The sequence below is a fragment of the Lycorma delicatula genome, chromosome 8, assembly GCF_047948215.1.
Source record: "Lycorma delicatula isolate Av1 chromosome 8, ASM4794821v1, whole genome shotgun sequence".
In the NCBI taxonomy this organism is placed as follows: Eukaryota; Metazoa; Arthropoda; class Insecta; order Hemiptera; family Fulgoridae; genus Lycorma; species Lycorma delicatula.
Genome location: NC_134462.1, coordinates 132437113 through 132457774, shown reverse-complemented (window position 1 = coordinate 132457774; position 20662 = coordinate 132437113). Strand labels below are relative to the sequence as shown.

General features: G+C 28.2%; 1 protein-coding gene across 1 annotated transcript in view; it reads right to left on the bottom strand.

Moving 5' to 3' along the window:
* Positions 1-20662, bottom strand: part of mei-9 (DNA repair endonuclease XPF mei-9) — a 76152-nt gene that overhangs the window by 41293 nt on the left and 14197 nt on the right. Inside the window, exons 7-12 of the mRNA XM_075372787.1 lie at positions 17144-17292; positions 16408-16562; positions 14007-14143; positions 10172-10438; positions 7927-8079; positions 1990-2127 (exon numbers count right to left, since the gene is read on the bottom strand). Of these exons, the coding sequence (XP_075228902.1) occupies positions 1990-2127; positions 7927-8079; positions 10172-10438; positions 14007-14143; positions 16408-16562; positions 17144-17292 (999 nt within the window). The remainder of the gene's footprint in view (positions 1-1989; positions 2128-7926; positions 8080-10171; positions 10439-14006; positions 14144-16407; positions 16563-17143; positions 17293-20662) is intronic.

Sequence of the window (20662 nt, the reverse complement as noted above, 5' to 3'; positions counted from 1 at the left end):
ACATTCATTCTTTTTCTGTTTTTATTGATTCATTTTTTTTGCCAACAATTCCACTAAGGTAGAAATCTCACTCATTCATATTAACTGAAAAAAAAATAACACAATTGTTTATGCTGAATAAGTGTGGATATATTGGTACATAGCTGCAACTGGTAGTCACTTGGGTTTAATTTTTAAACTTGAATTTCATAAGGAAACATTTTTAAATCCTGGTCAAAGGTGACTGACTGATGTCCAATTAAATGCAGAATTTTTAAGTCAAAAGTTTTGGTCCTTTGCTACATTCTCCATTATGGATGCAATGTAATCACTATCACTAAAAAATCTTGGCCTGCTGAGCTTCAAGCAACTGCCACTACCCCAGTGTTTCAGATTTTTTCACTATTCCACAGTTGGTTGCACCACAGAACAAATTCCTAGTTTTTTAAAACCTAAATTTCATTTGTGTTTGGGAAATACTCATCTGAATTTTTGAGATAATATGTCACATTTTAATTCATTATTGCAGTGGAGATTTATTCATAATTAATGTTGTTTATTGTATACTTACATTTCTAAAAATTTTTGTAAATTAATAAAAAAAAGTTAGGATATCAAAAGCATTATTAGAACACATGATGTAGGACTCAATGCAAATTATAGGATATAAAAGATCCAATTGTTTTATTTTTAAACTAATGTCTAATTTATTGAATTGATACATGCCAATCTTAAAGAACTTTCAACCTTGTTTGATACATTCTACTGCCCCCATTCCACTTTCACTCAGAAACTGTTTTTTAAATTATTTATTTCATCACAAATCTTAGATTTCAACTTTAGAAGAAAGAGTCTTCCAGGGTACGATCTAGACCCTAAAGAGACCCTAAAGAGACCCTAAAGATACAGGCATATTAATATTTTTTTGGCCAAAACCCATCAATCAACAGTAAATTATGAATTAATGCGTTATCATGAAGGAGAAACCATAAATCTTTTTCCATAGTTTAGTCCTTTCCTCCTCATTATTCTGACATTTAAACATGAATTTAATCTACAATTTTGTTAATTTTTCTTAAATATATGATATAAATTGGCACTGGTGATCTTAAATATCATCTCATTGATTTCCACATTTTTGAATGATTAAATCTCTCATAGTACTGGTTATGGTTTAAAAAATGATCAGCATAAAATTCTACTTCATTTTATAAGTCTTAGTAAATGTTTAATCCACTTATCCACAAATTACATATTGACACCAGTCAGTAAAGCCAAAAGCCAGCTAATTCAAATTTTTCAAAACAAAATCAAAACGGGATTCCTAAAGAAAGCATACACTGATGAGTGACATTAATAATGTTATGCGACAAAAGAAGTCTGCTCAAAAAGGACACACAGCTTCACAGCACTGCCAAATGCGGTTCACTACTGTAATCTGTTTCTGCACAACTCACAAGGTCAAGAGATTTTTTTAAAGAGATATCATAAACAAAATACATAGACAATGTCTACATTGGAAGTTTGCATATGAAGTTTAAAAATAATGGTAAACAATTTTTTCTAAAATTTTCAGCAACAAAGAAATTGTAAATTATACCACCAATAGCCATTAAAACATTTAAACGAAGCAAATTGCACCCAATATTATTTAACTTAGCAATTTAAGTCTAACATACTTTTGAAGCCAAGTTTAATGGTTAACTATACTTGGTTTCAACTGTTGGTATATTTCTCCACTTTACAAATTTTCATTTTACTGTCCCTTATAACAAAAAAAAATTACATTTATATATGAGAAAAAAGTAATACATACACGAACTATATTTTTAGTTTAGATTATTTTACAGCTATAGTAACTGGATTTGAATGCCTGTTTAATCACAGTACTTTAGACGAATCACACAGTTTAATTAACAGCTCTTTCTCAAAAATTTTGTTCTGAGACTATACGAGATCTACTGATAAATTTTAAATGGATGACAACCTAACAAATAAAATAAAACTTACAGCTTTCTCTTTTATAAGAAACTCAAAGGCTTCTTTTTCTTTACGCAGTGTAGTAAGGTAACCTTGCTCTTCCACACTGCTTCCATACATAAGGAAATACAAAGTTATTTGCTCAATACAATCGACACTCTGATAACACTGAAAAAAAAAAAAACTTTAAACAAACAAAAAAAATTATGAGATTATTAATACATAAGTTTTTATGGTTATGGTAAATAATAATAATATGCCATTTTGAGACCCAATTTAATAGTATATAAGAATTTTTTAATTATTTTATACAAACATTAAATTCTTGATAAAAGAACATTCTATCATAGAGGAAAAACAAATAAAACTGCTAAATTCACTGTCATAAAGAGTTCAACTGGGTGAATATCACGTTGTATTCAGGAAAATCAGATCTTGCACAAATCTTTAATCTCAAAAATATTATAGAATATTCAAAAAGCATACGATTTGGTAGACAGAACATCACTTTTCTAAACATTAACAGAATTAGTTTTAGATAAAAAAATGGCAAACTTAATGAAAGCAACATTAACACATACTCTAAAATAAAATTTCTGGGAGACTTATCAGATGATCCTTTTCCCATCAAAACCAGTGACTGGGAACTAAAGGACTAAAGATTATCTGTTTGGCTTTCGCTGATGATATGACATTATTAACTAAAAACTGGAATGGAGCTGAACAACAAATTAAAAAAATTATAAAAACATGCTGCTAAAATGGAACTAAAAATTGGATTTAAGAAATCAACAATTTTGACTAATGTTAAAAACTGCCTGAATTTCCTTAATATAAATAATAAAAAAATAAAGAAAGTGGATAATTTAAAATATCTTGCAGAATGGATCGCTTGGAATTCCTTAGATAAAAAAGCATTAACAGTTAATAAAATGGAATTAGCTTTCCAGCTAACAAAAAACACATATAATAAACAGTCTTTATTATAGAACTCAAAATTTTGACATTATAAAACTATGATAAAGCCGAAAGCACTCTATGCGGCAAAAACCCTAAGACTATGCGACAAAGGTCTACCAGAAAATATAGAAAAAAAGAAAGGAAAATTATAACAAAAATTTTATGTCCTAAATTTAAAAATAATTTTAGGTAAAATTAATTCCAAATAACAAACTTTATACTAAAATTGAAAAACTGTCATACACGATAAGGAAAAGACGAACTGCATTTTACTCCCATTTATCTAGAATGAATATCGGTAGATCAACTAAACAAATTTTTTATTTCTTCCAAAGTAAAAAAACTAAAAGGCAAATGGTTCACACAAGTCTGACAAGATCTAAAAGAACTGAAGATAACTGAAAAAATTAAAAGATAAAAGTAAATATTAAAGAGAATATTAGAAGATGAATATAAAAGGTTCGAAGAAGCACCAAAACACAAGAACAACAGAGCTGAACCTTCTGAAGAATGAAGGAAAGAGATATCAGAAGGAATGAAGAGGTACTGGGGAGACAGAAAAACAGAAAAAAGAAACAACCGCAAATAAATAAATGATCCAACGAGTTCCAAGGTGAACTATTTGGGGGGGGGGGGAAATAGAGCTTAAATTGTAAATGTAGCATACATCATTTTGATTCATAAAACATTATACAATTTTACAATTATACAAACGGTATTTTGAATTAAAAGCATGAAATATGCCAAATATATCCACTTAAATACAATTTCATGATATACTATTTAGACCTTTCGTAATAAACATACCTCATTTTTAACCCATAATCCAGAAAAAGTTTACTGTTAACCATAACATTCACATGAAATATAATTTGAAGAAATGGATAATCAAGCAAGGCAATAAACTTAGATAATTTGTATATAAAAATATTTTGCCAGAATATATTTTATAAGCATTCTTGTAATTTACTTATAACTGGGAAGGATATTGTGATAGTTATCAATTACAGTACAAAAAATTGTTACTGCTATGAAACAAAACGTCATAGCATATTCTATTTTATAATATTCTGACTATGATATGCTTAACTGTAGGGTTATATAATGTTCACTCACTTTAAAATTTGTAATTACAGATCATTAATAGTAACAAAAAGTAAAACAAAGTAATATCAAGTTAATATGTCATAAGTATTACCTACATTAGTAATATTTAATGTATGGATATTGATTGGTATTGTACAAAAAAGAGAGTGAAATTAAAGGAAAAAATTTATACATATAAATTAGTACATACAATTAAAAAATCTACTAAAGGTACAATTACTATTATAAGAAATATAAGCCAATAAAACTATTCTGAATTTAATAACAAATACTATACACAAAAGAATACCACCTTATCTATGGGATTTACACTATCAGCAATCATATCAGAAATATATTTACAGGAAAAGTAAATAAGTGTATGGTATCACTCATAAACAAAATGTTTTAATACGGGTATAGTATTGATGATATTTTAATTATATATAACCCATTAATAAAAATGAACTTCTAACAATATTAAAAAAATTAAATTCCTATAATGAAAATTAAAATTCACATTTGAAACGGATAATAATAGAAAGTAAATTATTTAGATGTCAATATTGAAATATACAAAGATAACCAAATTGAAACTTTATATATGATTAATAAAGCACAGTACACAATACAGTCAATTCCAATTTATTGGGACACAACAGGACCGGAGCATTTTGGCCCAATTAAATCGATTCGTAAATTGTAGCGTATACGATACTGTATTGCATTAAACATAACACATGCACGCATGCCTGCCCGATCATTATTTTATAGTCCCTTCAGATCCCAAGATAAAATTAAACATTTTTTATGTTAAACGCTTAAATAAAATAATGTAGCGTTTAAATAATAATAATAATAATAATGTTGTGCAGCCATGCATGCACAACATAAAATTCTCACCTGATTATTTTCTTTGAAAAAATTCATCCAACCTACATTACCAATTTCGTTTTAATGACATTAGGTCAACAAAATTTGCACAGATTTTCTACTCCAATTGAGGACTGCCTTCACTTCCTTCCTGCATAAAAACTATTGAAGTCTAACAAATTTTTTTGCATCAAATCATAACTTGTATTTCTGATCCATTTTCGTCATCACTGGCTTCATCTGTTCTACTGCATGTGGGCTGGAGTTTTTCTACAATAGCCATGTCACATTCTTCATTTTGTATACATTCAACATTTTCATCAATCTGCATGAATTCTTTATAACTTTCAACTTGCTTTAGTAACATGTTACCATTACATTCCTGAATATTTTTGGGCCATCTTCTGGGTTAGGAAAACCACAATGGACAAAAAAAAATTTTATTGTTGTTTTACTTATTTCTCCCCAGCTGTTGGCTATGAACTGAATTGCTTGCAACAAGTTGACTCTAGCACTTACTTCTCTAGCTACAGAGCTAGAATTCAGTGAATTTTCTTCTATTTCTAGAAGAATGTGTTTCACCAACTTACGTTGGTAAATAGATTTCATATTTTTTTTAGAATTCCATGTCCAGCGGTTGGATGAGGCTTGTTGTATTGAGCGGTAAAAATTCAATAGTAATGTTCTTTAAACAATTTGGTCATGGATAAGCAGCACAACTGTAAATTAGTAGTATCTTTTTTTTTTAGTACAACAAAGCATGGTAACATGGTCCATAGATTTTTTGGATCCAGACAACACTTCATGTTTGTAGCACAAGTACCCATCAGGTGTAGCAGGATAATATAATAGTAGTATTTCATTGGTGTTGTAAATGTCATTGGCAAAAAATTCTGGAGAATTTCAGGGAGTTTGATAAATTTCCTGAAGCAGGATTTTCTATATCAGCAGTCAATTTTTCATCATGAGCCTTCTTGTATTTTGTCTGATTTCTCGTTTTCCAACATGATAACCAACTATCCTTTGCTTTAAATTCATTATGATTAAACTTTTTAGCAAAATCTTCTGCATTGTTTTTAAGCACTGGCACTAATACCTTGTGAAGTAACAGTGGCAAACCATTCAGAGCTTCCTCAACAAGTGGGTCCTTTCCATCACATTTTTTTTCTGAGATGTTCCATGATTTTAAAGCCCATTCTTGGTGTATTTTATCTTCTTGGAGTACGATACAAGCTATCTACTTTTCAGTACACCAATTAGTTCTGATAGTTTACATTGGCTTAAGTTAGGTGGATACATTTTTATTTTGTCAAGAAGCTTTATTTATTCATCCTATGTTATAATGTTATGCGACATTTTAATTCACAATTTTAATTAATTGTAACAGGTAGATTAACAACAAAAATTGACACAGTTTAAAGATGTTAATACAGGCCTTAAGCATAATCCATTATAGGCCTATGCATAAAAATGTCAACAAAATGTGTGAAACAACTGGAAATAAAAAAATTAAAAACTATGACTGCAGATAACAAAACAACCTAACAGTAGCAAAAAAAGTGTGTTACAGTACACCCTTTGTTGGCAAAATTAAGTTAATTCACACTCGTGAAATAAAAAAACTAAAAAGCAGCATGAAAATACAAATGTTTAATGTACATGATACGAAATACAAGTAACATCTAACCATAAATTGCAAAGGAGCTAGTGCTTTCAGTAGGTATGACTCACTGAAATTTGTAGAAATCATAATTTAGAATGGATTTGTTAAACATCGATCTCAAGTGATGTCATGTCCAATGATAAACTCCTTTGTTATGATAATTATGTTTGCTATTATGATTAATGTTTGATTGATTGTGCTTGTTATTTGTTATGATTAATGGACTGAAGTGACATTACTGCAGTTTATCTGTCGGAATGTTTACTGCCTCTATCCTGCTCCATTATCTAGCTGCATAATTCTCAGAACCACAAAGTTTGTTGTTCACTGCTGGCTTGTATTCATTTGTAATAAGAAATATACATCGGATATTGGCCCAAATAAGTGGCAATTATGGACTGAATAAATGAAGAACTTATCAATGTAAAATCTTGTTTTGTTTTTGTTTTTTAAGAACTGTCTCAAAAAACCAGCTGCCCCACTTAACCAGCGGCCCGCTGGTTAAGTGGGGCAGCAGATTATCCGGAATCAACTGTTATTCATTTTTTAACAGAAATATGTATTTAATATTAACTACTAAGTGATGGGGCTTTTTTAAGTTAAACACCTTGTAGCTATCTGAAAAAAATACATTATAGATCCCCATCTTGGATTGGGCAATGAGAATTTAGTTTTAATTGTAACATCTTTATCATCTCGTCAAGCTATTTAGAATAATACATCAAATGACCAGTGGTCCCATTTGACATTTTAGAGTTGCCCCTGTCCTCTGCCACCCAAAAATTAAAAAGTGAGATATACGTTCATTAAAGTAGCCCCTCAGTGAAAGGAAGAATGCCACAAACTGCATCCAGTTATCTCAAATATAAAAAAAAGTTATGGGGAGGTGTAAATTACTTTTCAGCCACCCGGTATAGATGTTTATATATAAAATGTGTGTAATAATAGTGTGCATGTGTACACACAAACACACACACTTATTGAAACTATAAAAACTACTGATTTTTATTCAAGCGTCATGTTTTGACTGAAATAATTAAATTATTATATATTTTATAGCACACTTAATTTCCCACGTTATATTACAAAAAGATAAAATTTCACAGCGAATAAACTTCCACATACCATGAAATGTTTTGATTACATACGCTTTGAATCTGAGAAGAAATCAGCAGTTTTAACGCAATGAATGAATGAAAAAGCTACACTCCAATAAATTTTCTGAAAGTGTCTTAAGGAATTACAAATTTTCCTTAATGTCCTGTCGGTTTTATCAATTTTATATAATTTAAATTAATTCTAAATTGATATCTCATATTAATTAAAGACAGAAAGAACTACAATTATTAATGAATATGTAACACAACAAAAAATTAAATTCTTACCTCGATTTGTCTAATAGCTGTCATGTTAACATCATACATAATAATATATTTCGGTTGTAATGAGCGTAGAGTAAGAGGTAAAGACAAATTATTGCCATCTGCTTTAAACTGTTGTAAAACGACAACTGGTTCAGTCTGTTTGTCCAATTGTTCCTGCCAAAGATTATTTTATCTATTAATAATTGTAATAATAAAAAATAATCTAGTTTTAATAGTACCAATATGATCTTGCTGACATTGACGAACCTGCTGTTTAAAAAACTGAATCTACATGAAATTTATGAAAAAAAAGCTTTTACACTTTAATTAATTAGCTTCAAGTTAGAGAAAATCATATTAAATATGATAAAACTAAATTTGCCTTGAAGATGGCAACCAAGAAACACTTCACTTTTCATTTATATTAATAAATCTAGAAAGGATGTTATTCTTGGGAATGGTTATATTTATTCTTTTTTTTAATGAAATGATTAGTATCTTATACCAGGTCCCCTATAAGATGCTGGTTATGGCAATTTACATACATATAATTACATACTTCCATATTTAATGTTTTTCATTAAAACTATTGATGGAAATAACACTAAATTAATTGGAAGTACAGATTACATATTACCGTTTCATAATTATAAAAACTTTTCTTATATCTTGCTCTCCTAACAACATACTGATAGTAAATGTCTTTGTAAGGTGCCTTCAGATAGTACCCTTAACAGAACTTGAAAATCGTACTTATAACAGATATTCATATCTAATTTAAAATAAATAAAACTGAATTGTTAGACAGATTTGAAACTTTTCTTTTTAACATTAATATATTCTACAGAATTATTACTATCACTATTACATTATACTTAAATCTTAGTTGTATACAAAACTGAGATTCCACTCTTCTCCACACCTTCTCTTAAGATTTTTGAAATTTTTAATATATACATGGATTTTAAATGTTTTAACCATATGCTTTCTTCAAGCAAAAAAAATAACCTTGAAAGGGAGTCATAAAAAATTACACAGGTTAGAAACTGAATAGAAGTTTTTTTTGTTTTTAGAGGGTGAAAAATGATTTCATGTTATCATTGCTCAGAACAGACAGACATATAGCAAAAAAAAAAATAATAAACTAAAAAAAAGACAAACTAAAATATAAAAAACAAAAAGAAGTTACAACCAATATCACATTTAAACCATCACTACAAACTAATATCACAGTCAAAATCTTAAACATACTATATTACATTTATTTAAAAAGAAACACAAACATATAAAATTTAAATAAACATTTAACAAGGAATGTACAGGCCTTTTCTCAAATAACAAAAAAATTTAAGAACTAAGATTTAAACTATAATAATAATAATAATACGATTAAATCTAAAAAAATAAAAATTTTGGCACTAGAATAAAATATATAACACAAATACAAGAACTCAATTAAAAATTGATCATTGGTGTCGCATGGCAAATATTACATTTTCTGAAACATACTGATACTTTGTAGGAATAACAACAATACCTGGTCTAAAACCTTCTTATCATTGTCTAGGATATGGCAAATGTTTCTCAGCAATTTAAATTTATGACGCAATGCTGCACAACATTGCGATCCACAAGGATATGATGCACTATATAGATCTAATAATAACACAGATTTTATTTCACGTGTGTGGAGTAGAGTAATTCATCATAGCAAAATGTGGGTAACAGGAAAACTGAAAGGAAAATAACGCAGACCTCTGAAATGTGTGTTGAGGAGGATTTTGGAAATCGGTAGGTTAATAAAATATGAAATGAAGATGCCTTAGAATGAATATAAGAGCAGGGCGGTAAGAGCTAGAACATTGTAAAAAAATAAACTATATTGGTGGTGGTAAAGACAAAATTTATCTGGTCGAGTTGAAAAGTCAGAAAAGAAAGAAGAATAACACCAGAAAATAAATTAACTGATAACTCAAAAATTATACTGAATGAAGAAAAACTAAGTTTATGATAATAATTATTGTTATAAAAAAAACTAAAAATTACTAAAAAGTAAAATTTAAGATATCAATTCTTAATAAAATTGTGGATAAAATTTAGTAAATCTAATAAAATTTCATACTACTATAGCAATTAACCAACCAATTATTATTCTATAACAAATATAAAAAGCAGAATAAAATATATTTGTTTATTAAACAAAATAAAATTAACAGCAAATAACCAAACTAATATTTGTAAAATAAAATTACATAACTCAACAAACCTGAGAACATTCCATAAAAGTTGCATTGTCAGATTTACATTTATCACCATTATCATTTTCATCATCATCATCATCATCATTGAGTATTTGTTGGGTCTGTGTTAATGTAACACTTTCTGGTGCTTTTTCTTCTTCATCAATCTCATCTTCTTTCATCTCTTCATCTGTATTATTATCAGATGTTGAAAAACTTAATTTACTCTTTTTAGAATCAATTAATTTTTTGTATAATTCTTCTAACATACAGACGGCTCCTTTGGTTAAATACTGAAATAAAAAAATAAAAAAACTTTAAATTAATATATGATACTTTTTTCCTACACTATGTAATTCTTTGAGATTGCACAGAGTAATTTGTAAATAAAACTGCTGTATAATGTTCTATTCTATTTAACAAAATGTACTTATTCATCAATTATAACAAAAAATACAGAAAAATGATTAAATTTGGTTATTGAAATATAACAGAAAAAAGTTCAAGAATAAAACTCTTGAATTAGAAGAAAACCTCTATTATTCATAAAAAGTAAAAATCTACTTAGATGGACATTTCAACTATTAAACAATCAATATCATCCAGTTACAGATTTTTACATTTTGTAAAAGTTTTATTTAGATATTTTACTGTAAAAGATAACTGATCAAATGAATCTAATAATTTTAGTTTTCTAGTTAATACATTTTGTCTTATATTTTCTTAGTAACCCATAAAATTATTGGAATACTCATTGATACAAGTCTATCAATATATATCACTAAAATTTACAAATCCATACATATCACTGCTGATCTTTGTGGTGGAGTGGTAGTATCTCAGCCTTTCATTTGGAGGTCCTGGGTTCGAATCCTAGTTAGGTATGGCATTTTTCATGTGCTACAAAATCTTCATTTCATATCCATTTCAAATGTTCATTCGTTTCGCGTGCACAAGTTTCAAAGTTTACATGATGTATTAATCAAAAAAAAAATTTCAGGAAGACATTTTCATTTGGTAATCCATTACAATTACAAGACAGCTTACTTCAGGATTTTTTTATTGATTCAATTTCCTGCCATGAATATGTACAGACACAATGAAATTCCTTTACATCATGGACTCATACACATGGAATATACCATTCAATCTCCAAATCATGTAATATAAAAACAGTTGTACCAATCACTTTCAGGTAATGCAACCAACTACTCAACAAGATGGAAACTTTTACTTCCTGTTTTTAAAAAGGTCTATGAAGACTTCATTCTAAACTTAATTAAAAAGAAGACAGTGATAAGTAGGATTTTTTTGACTGTTAAGTGACATTTTTCAAATGCTACGTGAAAAAATAAAACTGAAAACATTAAATGAAAAACTGAAATAGAAAAAACATAAAAATATTATTTTACAGCAAAAATATCCTTTATTCACAACCATAACGATAACGAATGACAATTATTTATAGCTACTATTATTGCAAACTTTGAGCTGAAACACAGGAAGTAAGGAAGAAGGGTAAAAGAAAGTTAGAGGGATCTGAAATGTGGATATGTAGTAAAATAAAAAATGAAAAATGCTACAGAGGATTGGGGAAGAAAGTGATATACTTCAATGTAAAAGAAAGAAGTTGAATTGGCTAGGACAATGATTGAGAAGAGAATATCTGCTAAAGACTACACAACTAAGGGAATGGTGGATCAGGAGAAAAAAAGGAGGGTATCAGATTCCATATTAAATTAAGATAGGAGAACGATATGACACTAAGAGACTAGCACAGAATTGTGAAGGATGGAGAATGCAAAATTAGGATCTACCAGACATATTGAGTGAGGATTTACCCGAAGGTGGAATACAATTGACTGAATAACTTTTGAAGTTACTATACTTTCAGATAGTTAAAATTTTTTTTATGATAACTATATATATATATATATATTGAAATATAATTGCAGAAACTAGTAATAATTTTTTAAATCTTGTTTTATAGAATTAATAACCTAGGAATATCTTTGAAAACTAAATATTAATAAATTATATTTTGACTCATTTTTTTGGCTGGAATAAAATGTCAGTGTAATTTATTGTTGGTAAATAGTTAGAGATATAATTTCAGAAGGGATATTTAATCAAGTTTTTTTATTAATTACTTTTAATATGATGCCTTTCTATTTTTTTGAGGAATGCATTTCTTAAGAGCTGAATATTTCAAGACTTGGACTCTTACTAGAATTCAGCATCGTATATTAAACAGGAAAGTACAACAATTATTACAAAATGTACAGTAAAACTTGGTGGATAACATTGATCCATTACACAATTGACAAAATATAGGGACAAAGAATCTAATAAAGTCATGAAATCAATCAACTGTTCAGCAAAAAACAAATAATAACATCCGCACATCATTTCTCATTTATATTTTGCTGGCAGAGTTATAAAAAAAGTAACAGTTTTGAGTGTAGGTTTGGTAACATCAAGTTAAAACAAAATGAAAATTAGATGATCTAAAAATAAAAAAAAATGCTGACAACACAGTTGTAGGACATTGCACGAATTTTTTCTGATGCATGGCTTACATACACAACTTAATTTAAAATATGTCAGTGCTACACCAGCACTCCTGGTGGTGACAGGGGGTACTATTGAAGCAGTATACCCACTTAACAACTAGTTTAGAGAATTTTTTGGGATGGCGTGCGATTTTGCAAATATTATTTTTAATTGTTAACAAATATGCCTAAGAAAAATATGACCTTAATTAGGCAAAATCCTGAGACACTGAGAGTGATCTTGCTCTACAGGCCTCATCCCTTGACCCTTTAAGTGGAAAATTTAATGGCAACAACGCCCTGTACATAAGTAATCTGACAAAGTTTGGTCAACATCGGTCCAGTTGTTCTGGAAATATAAGGTGATTTAGAGACCAATACTGAACACATGTACATAAAAGCACTAACATCCGGAAAATTTTCATCCAATTTTTTGGATTCATCAAGTGTCAAAATGTCAAGATCCGGTGAAAACCGCATACGCCCAAGTTGGATCTATTACAATACTTTCTCTTCTACAACTATAGTGCTAGACGGGAAAGTAAAAATTAATTTTACACAGATGTGATCAAATCCTTTTTGAAAATTTTTTAAAATACCAAATTAATTAAATTACCTTTAAAACAGCTAGAGTAAATTTTATAAAGGAAAAGCACTTTCATCGATTCAAAATCAACGTAAAATGATGAAGGTGGATTCTTTTTATTAAAATGGTGCGATTAAAAAGTTAGACAGCAATAATTTCCCTCTCAATCTCTTATCTCCCTCTCACAGAATAATTCTTATAAAACTAGAAATTAATTTAATTTCTATAGTGAGATATTAGATTTAATTAACTAGCGTAGTCTATAATATTTGTCACATAATACTGAACTCCATTTTCTAACTGAAAATACTTTTTTTGAATAACGCCCGCTTTTATACTTGTTTTATTTCATTATCTATTTCTCTTAGTTATATGTATTTATTGATTTTTAACATACTTCCATTTTCTTTTTTATAATAGTTGAAGGAATTCATCTAAATATATATTATTTAACAAAAATTATATTAATACTGTACTAACGTACTAATGAAAGATTGTAACCATAGTTCTGAAATTCTTGGTCTCCAACACCTTTCTCATTTCAATCACTTAGTAATGCTTTTAGAATTAACCAAATACATCCATAAATAAACGGCCCAGGATAACTCAAAAATACCAAATATTAAATTATTTATTAAAATCTTAAATAAAATATACAGATTGTTTGTAATAATCAACAAGTTCATTAGACAAAAGAGAAAAATTCAGTTTAAGATGACATACCCTTTTCAGTTGTAATACAGTAGAAGAGTCATTAACAAGAACTACCACTGTCACAACACTTCCTTTTGAATTTTTATGTATCTCTTTAAGAATTTCACTAAGTGCTTCCCATTTTGGATTTGGCTCTGGCTCTACCTCTAAAAAATAAATAAATAAATAAAAATTTAGGAGAATTAACCTACATTAATTAATGTAATTGGAAGGCTTCAAATTTCACTCAGTAGTGCAAATTTAAAATATTGGATAACAAATGTTACTACACGACACACTAGCTAAATTAATGAACGATATTACACATTGTTTAACTTAACCTCATTTTCATTGTTTTTCTTTATGTGAGGTGTCAAAGATGCAGCAGAAACAAAGACCTAATACAAGGTCCTACCCAAGAGTTCAGTGAATTTGAATTTTGCGCGCGACCCATTGCTGGTATGACCTGCTGCCGCTAGATGTGGCTAACAGTACTCTTTGTGAATCAGTGTTCCAACAGCTGTGACGGACAAGAATTTCATTGAGGCCTTATTTTTACTCTTAAATCAGAAATCAGGGTAAGCATTTCTAGACCGATGTTTATATGAAACTTTTTTCTTTATTTACACTTTTAGAACAAATCCTAAAAATTTCCATTTCTTCATGAGACACCCTATATACAGACTGATATAAACATTTGTATAATTGAAATATTCTCACATATATTTAACTGCTACAATTTAAAATTTTCTGAATTTGGTCTGCGTCTTGTAATTTCAGGTTAAAAATAGATCACTGTATTAATCTTAAAAGTACATTTCTGATGTACATCTTTATGTAAAGGGACAGTGTGATTAGAATAAGCAACACAAAATATTATTTAATTACAACAATATCAGTTTGCAGCTCAATAAATAGAATTACTTTATAGGAAAAAATTTTTCACCTTACAATTTTCACTTTGTATTATAATAGTAATTTTATGACTAAGATGTTTCATACAGATATTTAAATTTAAATCATTATTTGCACTTGCTTAAATTGTTGATGGTATTTATTATTCGTTATATATCTACATTTCATGCTGTTGTTTATTATTGTAATTACATCAATTTTTTGTGTAAATGTATATTAAATGAAAGTAATATAAAAAACCTGACAACAAAGTTGTAATAATTTCCCAACGTGGGTTATTTATTCTTATGTAGAGGAAAAATAATTATTCATGAAAAGAGTTGTACCAAGATTTCTTTTTGGTGGTGGGGGCAATTTATGATGTAGTTTTATTATAAAATTATCATTATATGTTTAAATAAACCAAAAAAATTATTTAAAAATTTTTTTAAATGTTTTTTTTTCTGCTCCCCCACCTCATAAATTTCCTTCCAAGAAAATATTTTTTTATTTACTATGTTAAATGAAAAAACTAAAAAAAATTCCATTAATAAATGTACAACCAATAAATCTCTTATTTGAGGTGTGGGAGTTGAATTAAGATGAAATTTTATTGTAATATTAACGTTAAAAGTTTATTATTTAAATTTTAAATGTTACGAAAAGTATCAAAAAAGGTTTTGATAAATTCAAAATATTTAAACTTTGATTGACTCCCTCCAAAATATTGGCACCAAAGTATTCTTTTGGATCATTTGCACTAATACTATGCTTAGTAAGACATTAAAAAAATCAGTTAAAAAACATGCAATAAATATAAAATAATGTTTTTTGAGTAAGCAGGTAATTTTGAGGCAAAATTTCTTAAAAATGGTAAGATGAGCATGCATGCATTTAATATAAAGTAGTGGGTTCTGTTTGCAAAATTGACCAAAAACCCTCTACTCCCTGGAGAAATTAAACCCAAAATTTTATCATAAGACTGTCCCATATGCATGAGTTTCTGTACAAAATTTTCATCAAAATCAGTTAATCCAGTCATAAGTTATTAAGCTTCAAACACACATGTATGAATATTACCCTCCTTTTTTTTTTTATTGGGGTTCCTGGATCGTGAAACGTCAAGAAATTCAAAAGAAAACCGACCCCATTTTTTGAATGATTACCATATATTCCTTCTTGCATCTACAGCTATGATCCCAAGAAAATAAAAGTAAACAAATGAAAACAAGAGATTTGAACCAGAATTTTATTCTCTTAACATCTAAAGAAGTTTTTATGAATAATTTTATTACAAAATTTCTGATTCAATCTTAACATATAAAAATATGTTTATCAGTTAGTATAAACGGATTATATTTTTAAATAGTGTCCAATAAAATTTTTGTAAATATATAAAAAGTTAATAAAAAAAATACAACCAATCAACAAAAATAAAATACATAGTTATAAAAAAACTACAAGGTTTTGTTATATTTATTTATACAGACTGTATTTTAAAGTATTATGGAAAAATCTATAACAAAACTTACTTTACCTTTTTTAGCATCATATAAACGCTTCTTTGCAGCTGAGAACAATAATTCTGCTTCATCAAGTAACAACCATCCAGAACTACTCATTACATAATCAGATGTTCGCAATTTATTAAGCATTGAATAAAATGTTACACTATCTGACTCCGTAAGATTTCTATAAAAAAAAGCAATAAAATTAAGAAAAAAATAGATTGGCTAACATTATTCTGTAAAATGAATAACTGCTCTCTTAGTAACATAACAGCATTGCACCCAAAAATTATTATTCCATTCTTTAGTTAAAATGTTAGAAATAATTTAAATAATTCTTGCAATTCAGTATCTTCCTTATTTTAATTTAAATGTAATGTTAAACATAAATAAGAAAAATAAAAAATGTTGATCACTGTTTTATAAAATTTAATATTAATAGAAATATAAACCAACAAAACAAAGTAAATTGATAAATTGAAATTACCATATTAATTCCAACGATCAATTTTTGCAGGTCCATCAAAATTTGCATATTTTCCATAATACATTTCAAAATTTTGAAAAATAATTTCAACAAATTAACAAATCATAAATAAATACGTTTTAATATAATTATAGAATTTACGAACAATTAAAGATGTGGGATCCCGCAAAAATCTATTCTTGGAATTTATATGGTAAGTTTAACTTATATATTTACTGTGTTCTGGTGGTTTATATTTCATTTAATAAAAATAAAAAAATAATATACACAATACTTACTGTAATAAAGAACGGATAGTTTTAAGATCGGATAAAAGCTGTTTTGTTTTTGAACTCAGTTGATGCCAAATTGGGTCAAGTTGCATCATAAGCATTTTATGAAATGATTTTGATAAGGCATTCTCTACAGTAATGTTTTCAGCATCCAACTGTATAAAATAAAAATAAAATTAAAAAATTAGACAGAATATAATGACAATTTAATACAAAGACTGTTTACGATATATAATTAGTAAAGAAAAATACGTACATAAGTAACAAAAAATATAAAAAACTTCTTTACTTTCATTATGATTAATGTTAATATAAATGCACTGGTCTCCTGAATCAGGCATACTTTCATGTTGGAAATTTTCAGTTTTATTACAATAATGAAAAGTGTAATAGCAATTCTGTTAACTGTAATGTACTGATATTTTTTAAATATTTGTAATTAATAACTAGACACTTAGCTGTTGCATTTAAAATCAATAATAACATCTAATAGCTGTTTTTGTAACTATTAAGAAGTTCAAGTTACATATATATTTACATCAATAACTGTATAAGAAAGTTGAATGGTAATTAAAGAGACAAACGACTGTAGAAAAATGATTATTAATTCAATGACAATAAAACTAACACTACTGTTTCAACATAATCCCTAGCTAAATTTAGGCATTTGTCCCATGATTTTGTGAACTTTCTTATTACAGCAGTACAGCATTTCTCACCCTTGTATCTGAGGCATTCTTGCACTACATTCTTAATCTGCTCACTGTTTTGAACTCAGTGCCATGTAAAAACTCTTTGTGAAAACCAAATAAAACAAAAATCTGATGGTCTGAGATCAGAACCTTATGATGGATGTAGCAACACCCTTCCAACCTAACTTTTAAATAGCTTCTTGTGTCTTTTGAGGGTTATAGGGAAAGGCATTATCATGCAGAAAATTATGCCTTCTGAGAGAGAAGCAGGATATTTCCTCCTTATTGCAGGTTTCACTTATTTTCCAGCATGTCATAATAAAATTCGCTATTGACTGAACATTGCTCTTCCAAAACAATCGATAAATTGGGCCTTTATAGTACCAAAATTCCATTAACATTATTTTAACAGCTGAACGTGTAGGTTTGACTTTTTTCCAAACTGACAAATTGGGATGTTTCCATTCTATTCTCAGACGTTTGGATTCCAGCACAGAATGATGCATCTAAGTTTCATCATATGTTATTATGCAATCTACAAATAAAAAACACTACCTTTCACTAAAAACTGACATTTAAGGTTCATAAAAATATGAATTCTGGTGCCTTTGTGATTTTGAGTCGACATCTGGAAATCACCTTGAACATGTTATGCGATAATCAGCTTATCATGGACAATAGAATGGCAAGTACTAATACTTGCATTAAAATTTCAGCCATTTCCTAATTCAGCAAATGTCCTTGTGAATAAAATCACTAATAATACTGGCCTCCATGGCACTAGTGGTAGCAACTCCATCTTTCATCTGGAGCTCCTCGGTTCAAATCCCAGTCACGCATGGCATTTTTTCATACGCTATAAATTTCCATTCGGGCTAAATGATTATAGCAGTCCATGTTTACACATCTCAGAAGAAAAAAAAAAGAAGAAGATTAATGTGATTTTTTAAAGCATCTGTCATATCGCCCACCAGTCTTTCACTACAATGAAAATTGATGACACTTCTGCCCAATTTAAGCAGTTCAATCCACTTACAAAGATTTACTTAGTTGATATACTTTTTCCATACTGTTTTAACAACTGCAAGAGGATTTCAGCTAGTTTTACATCTTCAGAAAATAAAAATTTTATCACAGCAAGCTGTTCTTTCACAGAGCACATTTCAAATCTAGCTGACATTTTAAAATAAACAAAAGAGGTTATAATAATAAAAATTCTTTTTGAACAGCTGATATTTTCTATGTCAGCGGTGAATGTCAAGCAGCTTCAGTTTATTCTATTAAATAGTTTTTCCACTGCTGCCATTTATTTCCTTTAATTATTGAAAGACCCTCGTAAAAAAACCTTACGTGAGGAGTTATCCCGACTTTCATACACAATAGCCAAATTAATAATAACACTGTTAACTTAACTTTTCATAGAGAACATGGTAAGAGTTAGATTTTACATTACACTTGTTCATTAATAGCATCCATTTTTCAATAACAGACAAACAGTTTAAATAATTAAAATGTAATATGATCAAAATAAAAAGTAATAACTCCAACATAATTCAATGACATAACTTTATTTCATGGTAAATTACTTTATCAATCAAATTAATACAGAAGGTGACATAAATAGAGGGTGGACAGAATATAAGAAGACAATGAAGGATTATAAAATTAAATTTAAGTAACAAGAAATGATTCATTTATGTTATTTTAAAAATAGATATTTTATCTAATAAATACATAGGTTAAATGTATAAATTTCCCTCTTCAGAGATGATACTACTATCCATACCAGAAGATAATTACTTAAAAAGTGTTAAAAAGATCTGAGTGGAAATTTAAAAACCATTAACTGGACAGATTATAAGAGTTAAAAGGCAATGCACTTTTTACTTCAGTATACTGTGGCTAATTATGTGGGAGTATTCATGTAAATGAAAATAACAGTATTTTTGTTGCCCTTAATTTAAAATATTTGGGCACTGGTTGATTTTATTGATAAATAAATGACAAACATTTGGTTTATGTAGAAGACTAATAAACTTTAATTGAACAATACTGATGTGTAACAACAATTGAACATAGAAAAAACTGAATTAATTACATCCTTACTTGACCACACACACACACGCATCACCAAATTATCAAACAAAAAAGATGAGCACAGCTCATTCAAGAAATACAAGCATGCATGTGCACACACACACCTCAACAGTTCATCTTTTAAAATTATTGATTTTATAAGGGATAGTCAAACTGACATCCTTTGAACAAAATCAAACTATATAGTTTCACTTTGAAGTGTTCTAACAACTTAAGTGTAAATCATTATTGAATATTTATTATTGTTTTCAATAATATTCAATATTTTATGGATTTTATCAAGTTTATACACATCCTTGTCTGAAACATAAAATTGCATCTTGAGGCTGTTTTAAGAATTCCAAATGAGTTTCAGGATACAAAAATTGCTGTCAAAGCTTTGTTTGGTGTACATAAATCTGAATCGCATAGACTTTTAGGAGATTAAAAAGTATCTCCATTATTTGTATTTACAAATGAGTATAACCATTGCCAAAAAAGTCACTTATTGCTAAAAAATAAAATCAATACTTTTATATCAAACCAGTCAACAGACAGGTTACAGTGTTTCAAGGCATAATACTTTGGTCTCTGATAAGTGACATCATGGTTCTATGGCAATTTTTAATAAGTCTCAGACCATCTAAAAGATCTTCCACAAAATTAATTTAAAATAAAATCAAAATATTTCCTTTTTAAAAATCAATGTTACTCTGTTGACCAATTCAAAAATAATACTACATATTATTTATATATA